This window comes from Phyllobates terribilis, unplaced genomic scaffold (assembly GCF_046119375.1).
Source record: "Phyllobates terribilis strain yellow unplaced genomic scaffold, ASM4611937v1 Scaffold_3__8_contigs__length_932513732, whole genome shotgun sequence".
NCBI lineage: Eukaryota > Metazoa > Chordata > Amphibia > Anura > Dendrobatidae > Phyllobates > Phyllobates terribilis.
The window spans coordinates 468,577,554-468,596,706 of NW_027362763.1; the positions used below are offsets into that span (position 1 = coordinate 468,577,554).

At 44.2% G+C, this 19,153-nt stretch overlaps 1 protein-coding gene across 5 annotated transcripts in view; it reads left to right on the forward strand.

Moving 5' to 3' along the window:
- ARMC2 (armadillo repeat containing 2) overlaps positions 1-19,153 on the forward strand; it is a 191,335-nt gene that overhangs the window by 3,025 nt on the left and 169,157 nt on the right. The window contains exons 1-2 of one of the 5 annotated variants that reach the window (XM_073675824.1): positions 1,593-1,701; positions 3,246-3,412. The exons of 2 other annotated variants lie outside the window; for them this stretch is intronic. In XM_073675824.1, the coding sequence (XP_073531925.1) occupies positions 3,306-3,412 (107 nt within the window). In that variant the 5' untranslated portion in view covers positions 1,593-1,701; positions 3,246-3,305. Of the gene's footprint in view, positions 1-1,592; positions 1,702-3,245; positions 3,413-19,153 lie in introns of those variants that run through there. 2 more of the 5 variants (XM_073675823.1, XM_073675818.1) reach the window with 2 other exon arrangements.

Below are 19,153 nucleotides of genomic sequence, written 5' to 3' on the forward strand. Positions count from 1 at the left end.
TTAAATTCTCTTTATAATTTAACCCCATGCATTCCATCTTCCTTCCAATATAATTGGATGATGATATTACATTAGATTTAGCATGAACTTGAATCCAATATTTTATGTCTCCAAATTGTGAGAAACGTTTGCAACATCTAGACAGGGACACATTCTGAATCAGTCGTCCAATTAGTTTGGATCACTTGTACAAAAGCAAAAAACAATGGAAAAAAAAACAATACTAATGTAAACCAAGCCCTACAGATTTGTACTGTTGGCATCATTTCTTTTTTGCATATTTATTATTAATTATGACTTTCAGTTAACTAGGTAATACCCATGATCAAATAGTATACACATTTTAGAAAAAATATATTAGGAAGAATGTAGTATTATTGTAAAAAGTTATAATAGATTAAACAAATATTCCCTGTTCGTAATATTTTAAGTAATATCCAGTCTTTGAACTCCCAATCGTCACATTTTCCACGCACCTGATTTTCTAATACAGTAGAATGATGCGCTTTTGCATATCGTCATCCTAAAAGGTTTAACTCCTTAGTATGTAAGTCGTCCTACCGTCTAACATGTATTGGACATTCTGTTTTGAATGTATTTTCTATTTGAAAAGTCTGGATAACTTTTTATTTTTATTGTTCCAGTTTGTAAATTACACATTTAGGTCTGGTCACCAAAATTGCACATCTGTATTCATAGCGCTGAATATGAAAAGTAGTTATGCAAAATACTCCTGAGAATACTAGATTACTAAGAAGAGCAAAGCTTTGACAAATGCAGCCAAAAAGGTCCTACTTGTATAATTGTGGTTATTGCTTGGTTACAAAATACGATCAGTGCTGAGACTCCTATTATTCTGTAGTACCCCATGTTACACGACGTCGGGGGATATCGGTCCGATCAGGGACCAATATGCACAGATTGGAAGCAGGTCTCCCGACCCAAGTCTGACAGCCATATATATATGATATATGTCCGATTAGACATATATGAAGCGGTCATGCACCGGTCAGGAGACTCACGGCCAGCACGTGCACTGTTGTCCGTGATCTGACCGATATCCACGGACTTCTGCATGAGCCCTTAAGAGTCCTGTTGGATTATTTTCTCCAGAAAAATCTCATCTCCTTCACTTGCTCATTACTTTCAAACGTATCGAAGGTTAGGGTCGTAGATGCAAGCGCACATTTTTGTGATTTGTGAAGAATGTTAACACGTAGCCTTTTTCACAAGAGGAAAACACATGGTTAACCAAGCAGAAATCAGTCTATTCATTTTTAAAACTGAGCTTTAATATAATTTGTTCTAAACGTTTTATTTTGGATTAACCGTGCAGAGGTCTGTCTTTTCTAAGCGTGAAGGAGTTTAAAAACAGATTTTGCTATTCTTTTGTGAAATCAGCACAAAAAGCAAATTCACAGCTCTACAATAAAAAGCTCTGACACATAGCACAGACCTTCAATAGCTCTCTGTATTTCCCTCCCTTAGTGACAGCAAAGCCATTGGTCTGTGTCTGATTTCAGGCCGCTCCTGCTACTGGCTGAGAAGAAGTGGCTTAACTGAGATGATAGGTAGCGAGCAGCTGACGTGATGACCGATTGGGTGCTGTGTATCCAGGAGAAGCATGTTATGTATAGCTATTTAAATCTCAGCCAAATGATGCAAGCAGTGTTGTCTGTTGCCCAAAAAGTAGAAAAGAAGGTTAGTAATAATACAAAGAGTGAAATCTTGTCATACTGAATTATTCAAGTAGTGAACATAAGTAACCAAGCATACGTCTTCACTGACCCAGATATAGTAGTCCAGCTACAATAACCTTCTCCCACAAAATTACCCTCACATGACATGACCTCTGATCGCAGGACATCTCTGAGATAGTCAGTATTATCTGTGCCCACATGGTCTCCATATCTTGCAGATGTAGCCCACATTAAAAGAAAATGTTGCCCGCAATAAAGAAAAATACTGCAAATACATGTTTGCATATTTCTTTTCTTGCGTACAGTTGCATGCAGAAGCAAACAAGATGCAGAGGACGGTTTGTCATAACTTGTATCCAAAAGTGTTTGTTTTTAATACAGTAAACTTAGGTTTAATGTACAGTTTATACATTTTTAAGTCTAAGGATATGTTTCATCATTATTAGGGCTTCTGTACATGACTGTAATAATTAGAAGAGAGCTATCCATCGTTTTGACAGATAGCACTTGTAAAAATGTTATTCTATGGGGCCATGCACATGTCGGATATTTTTCCTCAGACAGAGCTGGTCCGGAGAAAAAAAAAAAAAATCACAGCATGCACGAGTTTCATCCGATATTTGGATCCCACTCGGCCATGCAAGTCAATGAGAGCGAGGAAAGCATCAGACTGCACTCGGATGGCATCTGACCCTCATAGATCTCATATTGAGATATGTCATCATTTGTTAAGTTCTGGACAACCCACTTAATTTATGGAATGTGTGTCTCCAGAAGCAAAAGCCACGCACTATGTATAGGGCACTATAATGGCATATCTGCAATTTTCACTCTGCAACATCTGCTGTGTTTAATTTATAGAAAACAGTAGCAGGGTCAAAACAGTCACTACACCCATACATGAATTCCTTGAGCGCTCTGTACATTGGCACCCACAAACTACACCAAGAAACTCTAAGCCCCAAAAGCAAAATGATTCTCCTTCTCTTCTGAGCCCTGCCATGTACCCAAAGAGTAGTATATGCAGATGCGTACTGTATCTAGGAGGGTTGCGTGTGCGGCTTTTGCCCGGGGGCAGCCAGGAAGGAATGCTGTCTGGCTGCCTGATTCGGCAGTCCGAGGCATTCCGAACTGGGATTCGGCTGTTCATTATTGAATTTTACTTGCATCTTTCAGGTGCAAGTACAATTGATGCCCTGACTGCTGGCACTAGCGGGTCAGGGTGACACCAGCAGCATGAGGATCAGTACAGTAAGCATTCCAATCGAGCTGAAAACGTGTGAGGAAAGAGGGGGTATGTGAAGAGACAGCATGGGGAGGGAGGAAATGTGTGAGGAGACAATATGGGGGGGACAATAGTGTGTGGGGCACAAGGTAGAGATTGGATATTGTGTAGCATGGGAAAAGTGTGAGGACGCAGCAAGGAGGGGGCAGTATGCCGAGGAGGGGGGAGTGTGAGGAATTATTATCAATTTTTATCCAGGAGTACAGCGTAGTACAGATATTTTTAATCAGGAGAATTATAATCACGCTGTTATTTTTAAGGGCATCGTGTCAGGATGTGCTACAGAAGAAAAGAAAAGATGCTGAGAAGCATCTGCAGAGATGCATCTGCAGAGAGGAGCTGTAAATGGGAAAAGTCACCGTCTGGACAAGATGGAGAAGAGAAGGGGGAGAATTACTCCAATCAATCAGAGAAGATGCCACTCAAAGTACCTGGATGTAAACGTTTGTTTGTGATACTGGCTATGTCTCATCAGTGCTTTTGTTCCTATATGGTCCACAATATTAACCACTGTTCAGGACATACTGAGAAGTGTAGGTTCATGAGATACAATTGAGTATGGGGCTGACCTGACATTCCAATTGATTGCTTGGTGCTGTATTCCTGTACTACTAGTGGTTCTTGTGATGTATTCCTGTACTGATGATGGTTCTGTAGATGTATTCATGTACTGATGGGGTTTGTGATGCTGCATTTCTATACTGATGGTGGTTCTGGAGATGCATTCCTGTATTGATGGTGGTTCTGGTGCTGTATTCCTGTACTGAAGGTGGTTCTTGTGATGTATTTTTGTACTGATGAGGGTTGTTATGCTATATTTCTGTACTTATGGTGGTTCTGGTGATGTATTCCACTACTGATGGTGGCTCTGGTCATGTATTCCTTGACTTATAGTGGTTCTGATGCTGCATTTCTGTACTGATGGTGGTTTGGATAATGCATGCCTGTACTGATGGTGGTTCTGATGTTGTATTTCTGTACTGTTGGTGGTTCTGGTGATGTATTTCTGTACTATTGGTGGTACTGGTTATCGGTTCTGATTCCTTACACATGTAACAATCCATAACATTTAAGATTACTTGATACTAGGAAATTTAAATGAAGTGTTATGCCATCTGACAAGTTAAGAGTTAATATAGTTTTATTTGTTAGGAGTGTTAAAGGGGTTGTCCAGGTTTGATGAAAGTCTGTAGTCAATCTGTGAGACTGCAGACTTTTGAATCCTCACAGCGCACGCACTGCATGTTGACAGGATTATCCAGTTCTAGCAGTGACAGTGGGAGGTCATGCAACTGCAATTAAGCGCATTGCATACATGTGGTCACTTGTGGGCTAGACATGCCCACCTCGCTCAATTCACTTCCATTGAGCCAGGCCGCGTATGTCTAGGTGGAATGTGGGCCGAAATATGCAAAATAGCATACTTGCAAATTGCAATCATGTGACATGAGCGTCGATGGGTTGGCATGACAGCCAGGGGTCTTCAGAAGACCCATGCTTGTCATTGCAAATCTCCTATAAACCCTGGCCTCTATGAGATGATGATTTCTGCTACACATAGCAGGGCTGAAGTTCTGCTATGTGTAGCACTAGCGATCAGATGATCGCAGCTTCAAATGTATGTACTGTATATATATGCATGTTCAAACCACCTCCCTTTTGCCCCATTCAAAATGCAACAATAAAAAGAATAAAAAATACATATATTTGGCATCACTGTGTTCAGAAATGTATCAAAATGTAAAGTAAATTAATCCGATCGGTTTACGGCGTAACGAGAAAAAGGATCAAAACACCAGAATTACGTTTTCTTTGGCCGCCGCAACATTACAATAACATACAATAATGGGAGATCAAACATCGTATCTACTCCTAATGGTATCAATAAAAATGTCAGCTCGGTTTGCAAAAAATAAGTCCTCACCCAGCCCCAGATCCCAAAACATGGAGACGCTATGGGTTTTGGAAAATGGCGCCATTTTTTTTTTTTTTTTTTCTTACAAACTTTGGATTTTTTTTCACCGCTTAAATAAAAAAGAACCTATATATGTTTGATATCTGCAAACTTGTAATGACCTGGAGAATCATAATGGCAGGTCAGTTTTAACATTTAGTGAATATTGTAAATAAAACACATAATTGTGGAATTGCACTTTTTTTTACAATTTCACCACACTTGGATTTTTTTTGCCATTTTCCAGAACACTATACGGTAAAATCAATGGTGGTGTTCAAAAGTACAACTAGTCTGGCAAAAAACAAGCCCTCACATGGCCATACTGACGAAAAAATAAAAAAAGTTATGGTTCTGAGAAAAAGGGGAGCAAAAACCAAAAACGCAAAATTGCAAGGGCATGAAGGGGTTAATTATAACATTAAGCACTGTAGCATGCCCAATCCTAACAGCGTGTAATATGCTCACTGTCCGGATTTTGCTCTGCTTGCCAGTTCCAGTGGTCATCACATGACCACTCACATGAGACTTTCATACTTACAGTCACATATCAACTAGCTTCTCTTCCTGCTTCTCTAAATGAAGCAAGGGCTGTAGTATTTCACTGAACATTGTGAGAATTATGAAGAGCAGCTCATTGACACGTGCCTGTAAGTATGCAAATCTTATATAAGTGGTCACATGACAACTACTCAAACCGCTGGAACTGTGTATAGGAAGGGGTGCCAAACTGAAATCTTGCCCAGGGTGCTGGAAAGCCTAAATCGCCTCTGGTGTAAGAACATATATAGGGTATTGCTGCACTTGGGAGAAATAGTCTACTTATTGTAAAAGTCATTTCTCATTTTCACACAGCCCAATGGTAAAGAGATCAGTGAAACGCCTGTGGGGCAAAAATGCTCATTACACCCCTAAATTAACTTAATGAGGGGTGTAATATAAAATAGGGTCACCTTTAAGGTTTCATACTGTTCTAGCACCTCAGGGGCTCTGCAAGTGACACCCACAAACTATTACTGCCAAATTTGAGCTCTAAAATGATAATTACTTACCGGTAATTTGATTTTCCGGAACCCACAACAGCATCATCGGGAGAGAGAGGATCCATCCCCAAAGACAGGAGATCTACTGATTTAAAAGGCGGAGACTCTTTTCAGTGGTTTAGCGAGCATGAGAGGACCTCTGCTTAATCAGTTAGGTAGAGAAAACACACACATACATATATATTATATAGTGACAAAGTCACTGGCAGAATACTGGAGGGGAGATATGTTTCACTGAGGCTATTAGCTTCAGTGATGTGAAACGTGGAAGTTTTCTCCTGCATAGTAGGTGCAGAGAGGGTTTATCAGCCATATTTAAAAGGGCATGTTTTGTGTGAATGGCCAGAGTGTGGGAGGGATGCCATTCACCATATCTCCACCCCATGGTGTGGTCTGGGCTGTAAATAGCCAGCCTTGTGACTCAGGTGTGGGTCAGTGTCAGGGATCACCACACAAAGACGACACCAGGGAGATCACGCGATATCTCACCGTGCCATTACGCTGTCAGTATTTCATCCAGAATCAATAGCACGCGATCCAGACTACTCGCTACGTGGGTATCGGCAAGCGACCAGTGAGAGTATGGCGTCACACCTCTGGGTTACAAAGCCTGGAATTTGTGTTTTACACCCTCCGTACCATCACTGTCGGCTTCACGAAGGCCCAATTATTATTGTCTGCCACCACCGGCCGAGTTTGAAATATAATACAGGCCTGGCCGGAAGCGTGCATTTTGGTAGCATTTATGGCTTCAGGGAAGGGAACGATTACAGAACAAAAGGAACAGAACTATTCAATTTTATATTTAATCCAAAAGGGAGGCAGTGTTTAAGAAAAATATATACAAAGATGTTACAAAGGAGACATTAAAATTACATAAGCAGTTACATAAAATAAACAGGATAAAAAGGTGAAACTTACACTATAAAGTTCGCTGCGACGACTCAGTATAGGTGGAGGAGGTGCCCCAAGTTTGAACATGCTGTTATAGAACAGGACCCGTTGGTTATAATTCTTATCCCCCCTGGCAATGAGTGAGTCTGTACAGTCCATGGGTTCTCTTATACCTAAGGGGAGATCTGTCCAAACGACGCCATTTTTCCCCTTATGATTTTATCTTCAGTTAAGAGACCACACATCGCATAGCTGCAGTCTGCTATTGTGATGTTTTTGCGCTACAGCTCTCTGATTTGGCTTGCAATGATGAAAAACTATGTATGCATTCCTCGGCTGTTTCTGTCACTAGAAATATGGGTCCCATTATTGTCAAACGCATGGAACTTACAATATTTCATATTTTGTTTCAAAGACGGATTGTCTGGAGATTTCTTTGTTAAGCTCGGGAATGCAACTTTCCCAGTTACAAGCAAATTAGTGCAATCCTGCCAGTAATTACCCCCCTGCGTGTGCCAGGGACAAGAAACTCGCATCTTAAAGTTTGGTGACACCTCTTGCCTGGCATTTGTTTGTGTAAGGCCTTTTGGCTGTGGGTGATAATTTGCAGGAAGATACTGTATATTTTCATGGAAACAGCTCTCAAAAGATGGATAAGGGAGGGAGGTGAATATCTATGTCAGGCAAATATGGAAGAACATTTTTCTGACATTAATATTTCCCTGACATCTCCCCCTTTTTGAGAAGGCGTAGGGGTTGATCTACAGATTACCCCTTAAGGCTTCCTCCTTGGTCTCTCCTTGACGGAACAGCCCATCAGCGTTGCCATGTTCACTACCCTTCTTGTTCTGAATGGTAAAATCATACTGCTGTAGAGCCAGGCTCCACGGCAGTAGTTTACCATTGTTACCGGACACCCGGTGCAGCCAACTGAGGGGGTTGTAGTCAGTCATTATGGTGAAGTTGTGCCCGTATAGATAGGGCTGAAGCTTCCGCAGGGCCCACACTAAAGCGAGGCACTCTTCCAGAGTGGAGTATGCCACTGCCCGGGGTAAGACCTTGTGGCTGAGGAACATCTCCGGATGCTCCTCCCCCTGCCAAAGTGCATGACGAGGGATTCATACAGCCCGAACGGTGTAATGAAGGCGGACCTCTCCTGGGCCTCCCGAGACAGAGGAATCTGCCAGTATCCTCGACTCAGGTCCATAATTGTCAAGTACCGGGCCCCGGCAAAGCAATCCAGCAGCTCATCGATGCGTGGCATTGGGTACGTATCGGGAGCTGTGATGGCATTTAGCGGTTAGAACCCTCCTGTTAGTTTTTTCCATCTCATGTTTTGCGGTCACGTGACCATCTGCCTTTATATTCCAGCTCCGCCCTTGTGGCTGTGCTGGACTTCCGTGTTTGACTGTTTCTCTAGCCTGGTGCTTCGGTGCCTTTCTCTGCCAGTTTGCTTGGTCCTCTGGGACCTCTAGTACATTTTTGTCAGTTTGTCTTTTTGTGTTCTGCAACAACTTCTCTGTTTAGGAGGTGTCCCATTTTTGTCCCAGTCCTTAGTTATTTTAGGGACCCCTAGTTCAGACTAGCCGAGGACTAAGGCAGGTCTGTTCACTAGGAACAGGCAGCCCGCTACATCGTAGGGATTCAGCTTAGTCTTACTGTAGGGATAGCTTTCCCCTATCTTTTCTTAGTACATGTTGCAGATCATAACATTAGCCTCCTGTAGTCCACTCAGAACGGGGTGGTCCGGTCCTTTTTTGGGACCAGAACTACAGACGAGGCCCACGCACTTTTTGACCGTTGGATCACCCCTAAGCCCAACATCTCATCTATCTCTGCCTTCATGTCTTTCTCCACCTCTAGGGAGACCCGGTAAGCGGGCTGACTGACTGGGGGGGGGGATGACTCCCTGAGTCCACCTGGTGGACAGCTGTGTCCTCACGGGTACACCCGTGAAGAGGGTCAAGTAAGGCTGAAACACCTCTCGCAGCTGGGACTTCTGGTCCGTGGATAGCTGCGGGTTGAATTCCGCATCCTCAATAGACCCTCCATCCCGGGCGGCGACCAGTAAGTCCACCAGGACTTCTGTCTCACCATCTTCGGGGACAATACATACAGGAATGGTACAGGCCTCCCGGTCATGATGAGCTTTCATCATGTTGATGTGGAACACTTTCTGCCTCTTCCTGGCATGGTCAATGGTGACCACGTAGTTAACATCATTGAGGCGATGGCATATGGGGTATGGGCCTTCCAAGGCCGCCTGAAGCTTGTTCTGGGTCATGGGGACTAGGACCCCCACCTTCTGATCCACTTCGTACACCCTCTCCCGGGTGTTCCGGTCATACCACAGCATCTGCCTGGCCTGCACCATATTCGAATGCACCAGCTGTGTCATTGCCTGCATTTTGTCACGGAGAAGCATGACATACTCTATGACGGACACTTCAGGGGTGTTCAGTTCCCCTTCCCAGGATTCTCTTACCAGACCAAGGGGCCCCCGGTCTCGTCTGCCATACAGGAGCTCGAAGGGGGAGAGCCCCGTTGAGGCCTGTGGTACCTCTCTGTAAGCAAAGAACAGGTGTGAGAGGTACCGCTCCCAGTTGCGCCCATGGGACTCAACCAGCATCTTAAGCATCTGCTTAAGGGTACCATTAAATTGTTCACACAAACCATTGGTCTGTGGGTGATCCGAACTGGATACCAGGTGCTGCACCTGCATTTTCTTACAGAGAGCTTCCATTAACCGAGACATGAACTGAGTCCCCTGGTCCGTAAGCATCTCCCTGGGAAATCCTACCCATGAAAAAATGGCCAGCAGGGCATTCGCCACCTTATCGGCTCGAATGGAGGACAGAGCTTCTGCCTCCGGGTACCGGGTAGCATAGTCTACCACAGTAACGATGAACTGTTTTCCAGAGATGCTGGGGATAGCAAGCGGGTCAATGATGTCCACAGCAATCCTCTGGAATGGCTCCTCTATCACTGGCAAAGGGATCAAGGGAGCCTTGGGGGCACGCCCCGACTTCCCCTCTCTTTGGCACGTGATACAGAAGCGGAAGTAGTTGGCAATGTCTGTCCCCATTTGGGGCCAATAGAAGTGGTTTTACGGCCCCCCAAATGTCCAGCTAGTGGAATCTCATGGGAAACCCGCAACAACTCCTCCCTAAACTGATAGGGCACGACTAGCTGTCTCTCCCTCATCAACTGCTGTTGGGTGTTACAGGGGACCGTTTCGCGGTACAACCTCCCCTGATCCCAGAATACCCTCTCCTTATCGGATTCGGAGATGGGCTTCTCTGCGAGGTCCCTTAACGCCTCTAGACTGGCATCTGCGCGCAGAGCCGCCTGGAACTCCTGGCTGGAGGTAGCCAGAAGCGACGTTAGGGCACCCACCTCGCTGGAACTGTCTGGGACAGGCTCTGGGTCCACAGCCAGTTCTGTTGTGCCACCATGGGATGAGGGCCCAGAAGGCAGTGCATGGCGTGCGTTCTGGTTACTCATATTGCGGGTGACAGCGGCTATGTAGGTCGTCTCCCCGGAGGACAACAACCCCGTACCATCAGCCTGACAGGCTGGAGGCACCACCTCCCCACCATCCCCCAATACCTCAGGAGCCGTGCCAGTCATGGGGCAGTTGCTACCGGCCAAGTCACAGTTCGTCGTGACACTGGTCGGCGGCACGGGACCACTGATTTCAATGTCCCAGTGCCTGCTCCTATCGCCCTTAGCACTCATGCTGGCTCCGTCTTGGGGGTCCTCAGCAACGTCACCAAGCAGGGCGATATGGCTGAGCACTCCGCTACCACAATACATATCATTATGCATCATATTAGTGTTCATATCATTGGCATTTGTATCACAGACGTCACTGACAGTGGCATTATATGACATATCAGATCTGGGATGATTCTCAGGAACATATTGGGCAATCAAACATCCCAGATCAGTCCCCAATAAAACATTGGTCGGGAGGTTCTCTGACACCCCCACTTCCCGCAATCCCCTCCCCGCATCCTAGTCTAGAAAAACCCAGGCCATGGGCAAAAGACAGTGAACACCCCCAATCCACGTGACAGTCAGGGTTTTCCCGGGGATAAGGTCTTCAGGGGACACCAACTCAGAGCGGATGAGGGTCCTTTTGGCTCCGGTGTCCTTGAACCCCATAGTGACTTTATCACCCACGGTGACTGATTGCAAATTGTCACAGACCCTCTCAACCGCCCCACCCACAAAGAACTGCTGCAGTAGGCCCCTGGGCCTTAGTGTGGGGCTCTTCTTCTGCCTCTGCGGGCAGGTGAGGCTGATGTGACCAGTCTTGCCACAGGTATAGCACTTATGGGTGTCAGATGAAGGCCGGGTGCTGGAAGATGGGGGCAGGACCCACTGAGGGCTGTCTGGAACACTGGGGATGGTTGTAGGCTTAACCCCTTTCCAGCTGGCGGCGGCTGACTTCCGCATCTCTGGTGTGCGGTTGGAATCATAGGTATCCGCGATCAGGGCTGCTTTGGCGGCTTCCTTTGGCTCCCGGTCCAGCACAAACTGTCTCACCTCCACAGGGCAAAGATGAAGAAACTGGTCCTTCACCATCAGATCTTTCAGGTCCTCGAAGGTGGTAACGGACAGTTCTTGGACCCACTGCTCAAAGTTGGTTCTGAGCCCATCCACTAAATCACTGTAGATATCATGGGGTCCATGTTGGAGAGCTCTGAACTTTTTCCGGTAAACCTCCGGAGTCAGCTGGTACTTTCTTATCAGGGCCCGCTTGACAGCTTCATAGTCTCCATCTTGTTCTCGAGGAAGGGAAGCAAACACCTCCAGGGCTTTTCCTCTGAGCCCTGGAGTTAAGTACCTTGCCTGGTCCGTGGGCAGCTGATATGCCTGTATGCCTTTTCAAAGCCTCGCAGGAATGTGTCCAAGTCCCCTTCCTTTTCCCTTACAGGAAAATGCTCAGGACGGGGTTTAAAGCTGTTGGTGCTGTTGGACTCACGGATCTGTAGTCTGGCGTCTTCTGAGTCTGGGCTAGCTGGTACTCTCGGTCAGCCTCAGCCTGTCGCTCAGCTCTCTCCTGGAATTTCAAGATCAGCTGCAGTCGTCCGTCACGATCGTCTGCAGCGAGCTGCTCCAAAGCCATCTTCAGGTGGGGGTCCACACTACCTTGGCTGCGGGTAGGGCTGGCAATCACAGATGGGACCCTGCAGCAGTGCCATCCGGGCCTTGGCTGGCCGCCCCATCATCAGGGCTCTGCTGTCGGACTGGCTCTGCGGCACCTTGCAACAGTTCAGCAATCATTTGGGCCTTGGTTTTGCCCGTGGGGTCAATCTGCCTCAGCTCACAGAGAGCAGTGATAGTGTCCTCTGACTGCTGGTGATACCAGGACTCTCCACGTGAAGCCATTATTACCAAATAAAAGATAGGGTAAAAAAACAAGGGAAGGGATGCAACTGCTACACGTACAGTAATTTCCCAGATAAAAAATATTAAAACACAGAGTCTGATTTCTTAAAACTTTGCACATAATTCTCGCAAGAACCGTGCAAGTTTTCAGTGACAGGGATGATTGCTCAATCCAGCCACTGATGTTCTGTAATATCCCACCGCTTGCCACCAGTTTGTCAGGGATCACCACACAAGGATAACACCGGGGAGATCACGCGAAAACTCACCGTGCCATCACGCTGTCAGAATTTTGTCTGGAATCGATAGCACGCGATCCAGACTACTCGCTACGTGGGTATCAGCAAGCGACCAGTGAGAGTATGGCGTCACACCTCTGGGTTCCAAAGCCTGGAATCAGTGTTTTACGACCTCCGTACTGTCACTGTCAGCTTCACGAAGGCCCAATTATTATTATTCTCTGCCACCACCGGCCGAGTTTGAAATATAATACAGGCCTGGCCGGACGCCTGCATTTTGATAGCATGTATGGCTTCGGATAAGGGAATGATTACAGAACAGAAGAAATAGAACTATTAAATTTTATATTTAATCCAAAAGGGAGGCAGTGTTTAAGAAAAATATATACAAAGATGTTACAAAGGAGACATTAAAATTACATAAGCAGTTACATAAAATAAACAGGATAAAAAGGTGAAACTTACACTATAAAGTTCGCTGCGACGACTTAGTATAGGGGGAGGAGGGGCTCCCCAGTTTGAAAATGCTGTTATAGAACAGGACCCGTTGCTTATAATTCTTGTTCCCCCCTGGCAATGAGCGAGTCTGTACTGTCCATGGGTTCTCTTCTACCTAAGGGGAGATCTGTCCACACGCCACTTGTGGTGACATCATGTGGGTCGGTCTGCAGTCTGCTTTTCTGATGTTTTTGCGCTACAGCTCTCTGATTTGGCTTGCAACAATGAAAAACTATGTATGCATTCCTCGGCTGTTTCTGTCACTAGAAATATGGGTCCCATTATTGTCAGACGAATGGAACTTACAATATTTCATATTTCGTTTCAAAGTTGGATTGTCTGGAGATTTCTTTAAGCTCGGGAAAGCAACTTTCCCAGTTACAAGTAAATTAGTGCAATCCTGCCAGTAATTACCCCCCTGCCTGTGCCAGGGACAAGAGGCTGGCATCTTAACGAAGTTTGGTGACACCTCTGGGCTGGCATTTGTTTGTGTAAGGCCTTTTGGCTGTGGGTGATAATTTGCAGGAAGATACTGTATATTTTCATGGAAACAGCTCTCAAAAGATGGATAAGGGAGTGGGGTGAATATCTATGTCAGGCAAATATGGAAGAACATTGGAGAGGAGTTTGCATGTGTTGTGCTAAACCGTGTGTGGCAAACCCTGAGTGGCCGGACCCCGGCCGATATACGGACTGTGCTGCATCTTTGTATTTTGTTTTGCCGTTATGCCGAATGGGCTGTGTTTACTTTACAAACTCTAGGTTGGTTTATAATGTTTTTTTTATAAACCAACTAGAAACTTAGAGAGACAGTGTTCAATATCTACCTCCGTGTACAGCCAAGCAAGCAGCTTTACCACAATAATATATATATCTCTATCTATCTATATATAGAGATTGATAGACATATATATATATATCTCTATATATCTCTCTCTCTCTCTCTCTCTCTATATATATACACACACATACACACATACATACATACATACATACATACATACATACATACATACATACATATACACACACACACAAATCAGTGAAATACTTCCCTGCTAACTTTCCTACCAAATCCGCTTTGTTTTTCTGCTGAACCCAGCGCAAAGTGGGAAGAGTAAAGAAAACCACAAAACCCATAGAAGGGAGGGAATAAGGTAGGGTGCTGTCGTGGGTGTCGGAAAATCAAATTACTGGTACGTAGTTACCATTTTTCCCATCCCCACAACAGCACCATAGAGAGAGATAAAAAGAAATCCTTAGGGAGGTACCACCACTTGAAGCACCTTTCTCCTAAAGGAAAGTTCAGAAGAACCCAAATCCAAACGGTAGTTAGAGTAAAAAAGGTGGATGGTGAAGACCAAGTTGTCGCCCTACAAATTTGTTCAAGAGAGGCATTGGCCTTTTCTGTCCAAGATGTAGAGACAGCTCTTGTAGAGTGAGCTTTTAAATTTTCAGGAACGGAGTGTCCATCTGAAGAGTAGGCTAATGAAATTGCTGATCTAACCTATCTAACCAGAGTCCCTGTAGCTGCCACCTGGCCTTTGTTTGGACCCTGAAAAAGAACAAAAAGAGGAGTTTGTTCATCAACCAGATGTAGTCTCTAAGTATTGAATTAAACACCTCCTGACATGTAAAGAATGGAATCTAGCCTCCTTCTCATTTTTGGGGTCACTACAAAAAGAGGGTAATTAATCTCTTGAGACCTATGAAAAGTTGAGGACACCTTGGGGAGAAAAGCTGGGTACGGTCTAATGACCACTCTGTCAGGGAGAAAATTGGTAAAAGGTTGGTTTACTGATAGAGCCTGTAATTCCCTTATCCTTCTAGCTGAGGTAAGAGCTACCAGTAGGATAGTTTTTTAAGGTTAGAACTCTAAGCTGTATTTCAGCTAACGGCTCAAATAGGGATCTAATTAGAGCATCCAGGACTAAATTCAGGTCCCATAGCAGAATAATGAGTGTAGACCTGCCTACCGACCTTATAAACCTCACTACCCATGAGTGGTTGGCAATTTTTGGTCAAAAAGAAAGCCCAAGGCCGATATGTGTACCTTATGGATATTATCAGACAGTCCTATTTCCTGATCTTTCTGTAAAAATTCCAAAATCCTAGCCCATGCCACTGGATTATTTACAAAGAGATTTATATTGGAGAAATTAAAAAAAAACTCTTCCAGACCCCTTGCATAAATTTTAGTCTTTACTCTCCTCCTACACCCTACCAGGGTAGAAACTACATTTTTGGAAAGTCCCTTTGATTCAAGGAGCTGCAGCTCAAACGCCATGTCCTCAAATGGAAATTCCTCATCCTGGGACATAAGACTGGACCCTGTAGAAGGAGGTCTGGGATTTCCAGGAGAACCCATGGATCAAACACTACCATTAGCCTTAACCAAGGGAACCACGATCTCTTGAACCAAAAGGATGCTATTAAGATTACTTAGGTTTGGTCCGACCGAATCCTCCTTAAAACTAATGCGATCAGGGAGATTGGCGGGAAAGCATAAGCTTACTCATGAAACCATTTGTGGAGAAAAGCATTCACCCCATAGGGGGATTTTCTAGGATGAAAAAAAAAAATGTTGGCACCTTCCTGCTAACTCTGGTCAAAAAAAGGTCTATGAGAGGCTAACCCCATAATAAGATGATCTTCTGAAAGACTGCAGAGTTCAGTGACCATTCCTCCTGGCTGAGCTGGTGGCAGCTTAGTCCACTTTGATATTGTTCTTTCCCTTAGATAATCTGCTGATAGGGACAGAAGATTTTTCTCCGCCACCGCCATGAGTTTTCCTGTTTCTGTCATCAATAACCTTGGCCTTGTTCCCACCTGATTGTTTATATAGAACACTGTTGTCCAAAAGAATTTTCACATTTCAGCCTTCTAACCTTGGTAGGGCTTCTACCAGAGACAACCTGACTATTGTCAGTTTCTTCAGATTTGAGAAATATTAAGATTTGAGAGTCCTCAGTGGTTGTATACCTTTTAAATGCCAACTAAAAAGATGGTAACAAATTGCAAGCTTTCAAGACTACTCAGGTCTCTTTTTCAGGCATGGAATAACACAAAATCTGAGGAGTTACATATTTAAGCACAACTGGGCACAAGAATAATGCAATAGATAAGACAAGTGACGTGAAGCAGAACTATCAGTATGGGAAGTGGAGAAACAGTTGTAATTGTAAATATTGGAACAGTTCATAGATAAGGAGTGTAAACGTTTTATTGTCTAGATTGAGGTCTGGTCCATGGTTGTGATCTCCCCAAATGGTCTGAGGAGCACATTCCTTAGTTGATGTAGAAAGACATAAATCCATGCGACACATTCATTCCTTCACTGAGTGTGTCAAAGTTGTCATAACTTTATACTCCCAAATTTTTCTGTCTCTCTGAGATTTGAAGTTACCTTTTAATATCAGTAATTTCATATCCATGATACTGTGATCAGGGATACAAAAATGTTTGGTCACAGGTAGATCTATTCTTTTTCTTTTATTGTGTGGCGATGAGAATTCATCCTTGTTCTAAGTATTTGCCTAGTCTCCCCTAAATACAAACCCCCAGTTGAACATTTGGTACATATAATTAAGTACACTACATTAGATGTGATGCAGCTGAAAGTACCTGGGATCTTGTAGTCCTGATGTGAGTTGATCTTTATCTTGCCCGTGGTCATTATAAATGGTCAGGTTTAACTTTTTTTCTGGTTGCAGGGAAAAGTTCCTGTAGCTGTTGGAGAGGACAGGGAGCTTCTGACAGTGAGGCTTCTTAGATTTAGGGGCTACCTAAAACACAGAAGTGGGGGTCTGGAAATATGGATTGTAATCAGACATTTTTTTGTAGTAAATGTAGTTTCTCTGCAGCTCCCTTTAGAACCTTCAGATTTGGATTGTAGGTGACTACTAGAGGCACCCGGTTGCTTTCTTGTTTAGTTTTGTAATGTAGGATATGATTCCTTGATATTCTGGTGGCTCTTGCAATTTGGTTTTCAATTGTTCTTGGATGATAGTCCTAATTCAAAAAGGTCTTTCTGAGACCACAGAGGTGGTTGTCTCTATTCTTAAGGTAAGGAACACATCTGATTGTATCTGATGGCTTGGCTGTAGACAATAGAACTTTTTATGTGTTTTGGATGAAAACTGTCCCATGTAAAGTGCACCTGTCAGCAGGATTGTGCTTAGTAAACTACATACACTGTCAGGTGGGCGCCATTACACTGAGCAAAATGATACCGTTGATGATGAAATCCATCCAGTGGTTCTTCTGTAATCTTTATTTTCAGTTCTGCCATAATGATATGCATGTGCTCTGGTGCTCTCATTATGTATTTATGTATTCCTAGCTGTGCCTTGTGACAGGTCACTGTGCTTTCAGTGACTTGCCCACTGTTTTAAATATTGCCTGTGCAATTTCTGTTCAAAACTGAAAATTTATATCCCACAATAGGACAGGAAAGGAAAAATGAACATTTAACTTTTTTCACACAAATTTTACCTCAGACCCCAATTTTTTTATTTTCACAAGGGTATCAAGAGAAAATGGACCACAAAATTTGTTGTGCAATTTCTCCTGACCATGCCGACACCCCATATGTGGGGAAAAAACACTGTGTGGGCGCACGGCAGAAGGGAAGGATTAACTGGAATCTACAGTGGACGCCATGTCGCGTTTGGAGACACTCTGATGTGCCTAAACAGTAGAAACCCCCCACAAGTGACCCCACTTTGTAAATTATACCCCTAATGGAACTTATCTAGATGTGTGATGAACACCCCCAGGTGCTTTACAGAAGTTTATAACGTAGAGCTGTGAAAATAAAAAAATTAACTTTTTCCACAAAAATGATTTTTTAGACCCAAATTTTTTTATTTTAACAAGGGTAAGAGGAGAAAATGGACCCCAAAATTGTTGTGTAATTTCTCCTGAGTACGCAGGTACCCCATATGTGGCGAAAAACCACTGTTTGGGGGCCCTGCGGGGCTCAGAAGGAAAAGAGCACCTTGTATATCATGTCAGAGGAGAGAGAAATCACTAACCACAGGCACACTTTTTTTTGTGATCACCATTATTCACTAAATAACAGCGATCACGTGATCGTGGACCAAAAAAAACTGGCCCTGATAATGTTTTCCAGGGTCTCAGCTATCCCTGGTAGCTGAGACCCCAGAGAATTTCCGACTCTGGATGGCACTACAGCCTTCTTCCCTATCGTCTTTTTAAAACGGCAATGAGGGAATAAGGTCCTTAACAGGCATCGTTTTAATGCGTATCGGACGTTGTTAAATGGGTTAAAGGGAATCTGTCACTACCTGGGATTCTTTAAAGCTATTACTATGGGCATACAGGTGATAGCATTGTTAAAACAGTATTACCTGTATGCCTCATATCTTCTGTCTTGTTGTTGAGAAATAGACTTTTAATTGTTTGTTAATTAGTTCTTCCACGCTCTGGGATGTGCGGTGCCTGGAAGAAAACTCTGCCTCCTGTCTTAATTTGCATACCAGCCCCCTCCCCTGCATGTCACAGTGCCATGTGACGTGCAGTTGTGGCGCCGGAATCACGCGCATGCACCCTGCACTCACGATTGAACAGTACCTTTTCCGCCCTGCTATGGGCACTGGCTGCGCAGGTGCCGCCAAGTCGCCGGCACAGAAGAAAGGTGAAGACACCGCTATGGAGCAGGAGGAGGTTAAGGTACTTATAATTGCGCGAGTGCAGGGCGCAGGCGTGGGATTCTAGCGCCACAACTGAATGTCACATGGCACTGTGACGTACAGGGAAGGGGGGTGATATGCAAATTAACACAGGCGGCAGAGTTTTCTTCAAGGCACCGTACGTCCAAGAGCCTGAAAGAACTAATTAACATAAATGATTAAAAGTCTAGTTCTCAACAAGACAGAAGCTCTGAGGTATACAGGTAGGACTAAGAATTAACATTCACCTATATGCTCATAGTAATAGCTTCAAAGCATCCCAGGGGGCGACAGATTCCCTTTAAATCTTTTAGGTTCACAAAAATTCTAAATGAGAGTTCACAAAAATCTTCTAGGTTCACAAAAATTCTGAATGAGGCTTTTTCCGTAGAAAGAGAGGACTGTAGAATACTCTCCCTTTTTCTGATTTTGGAACATGAGCAAGGACCC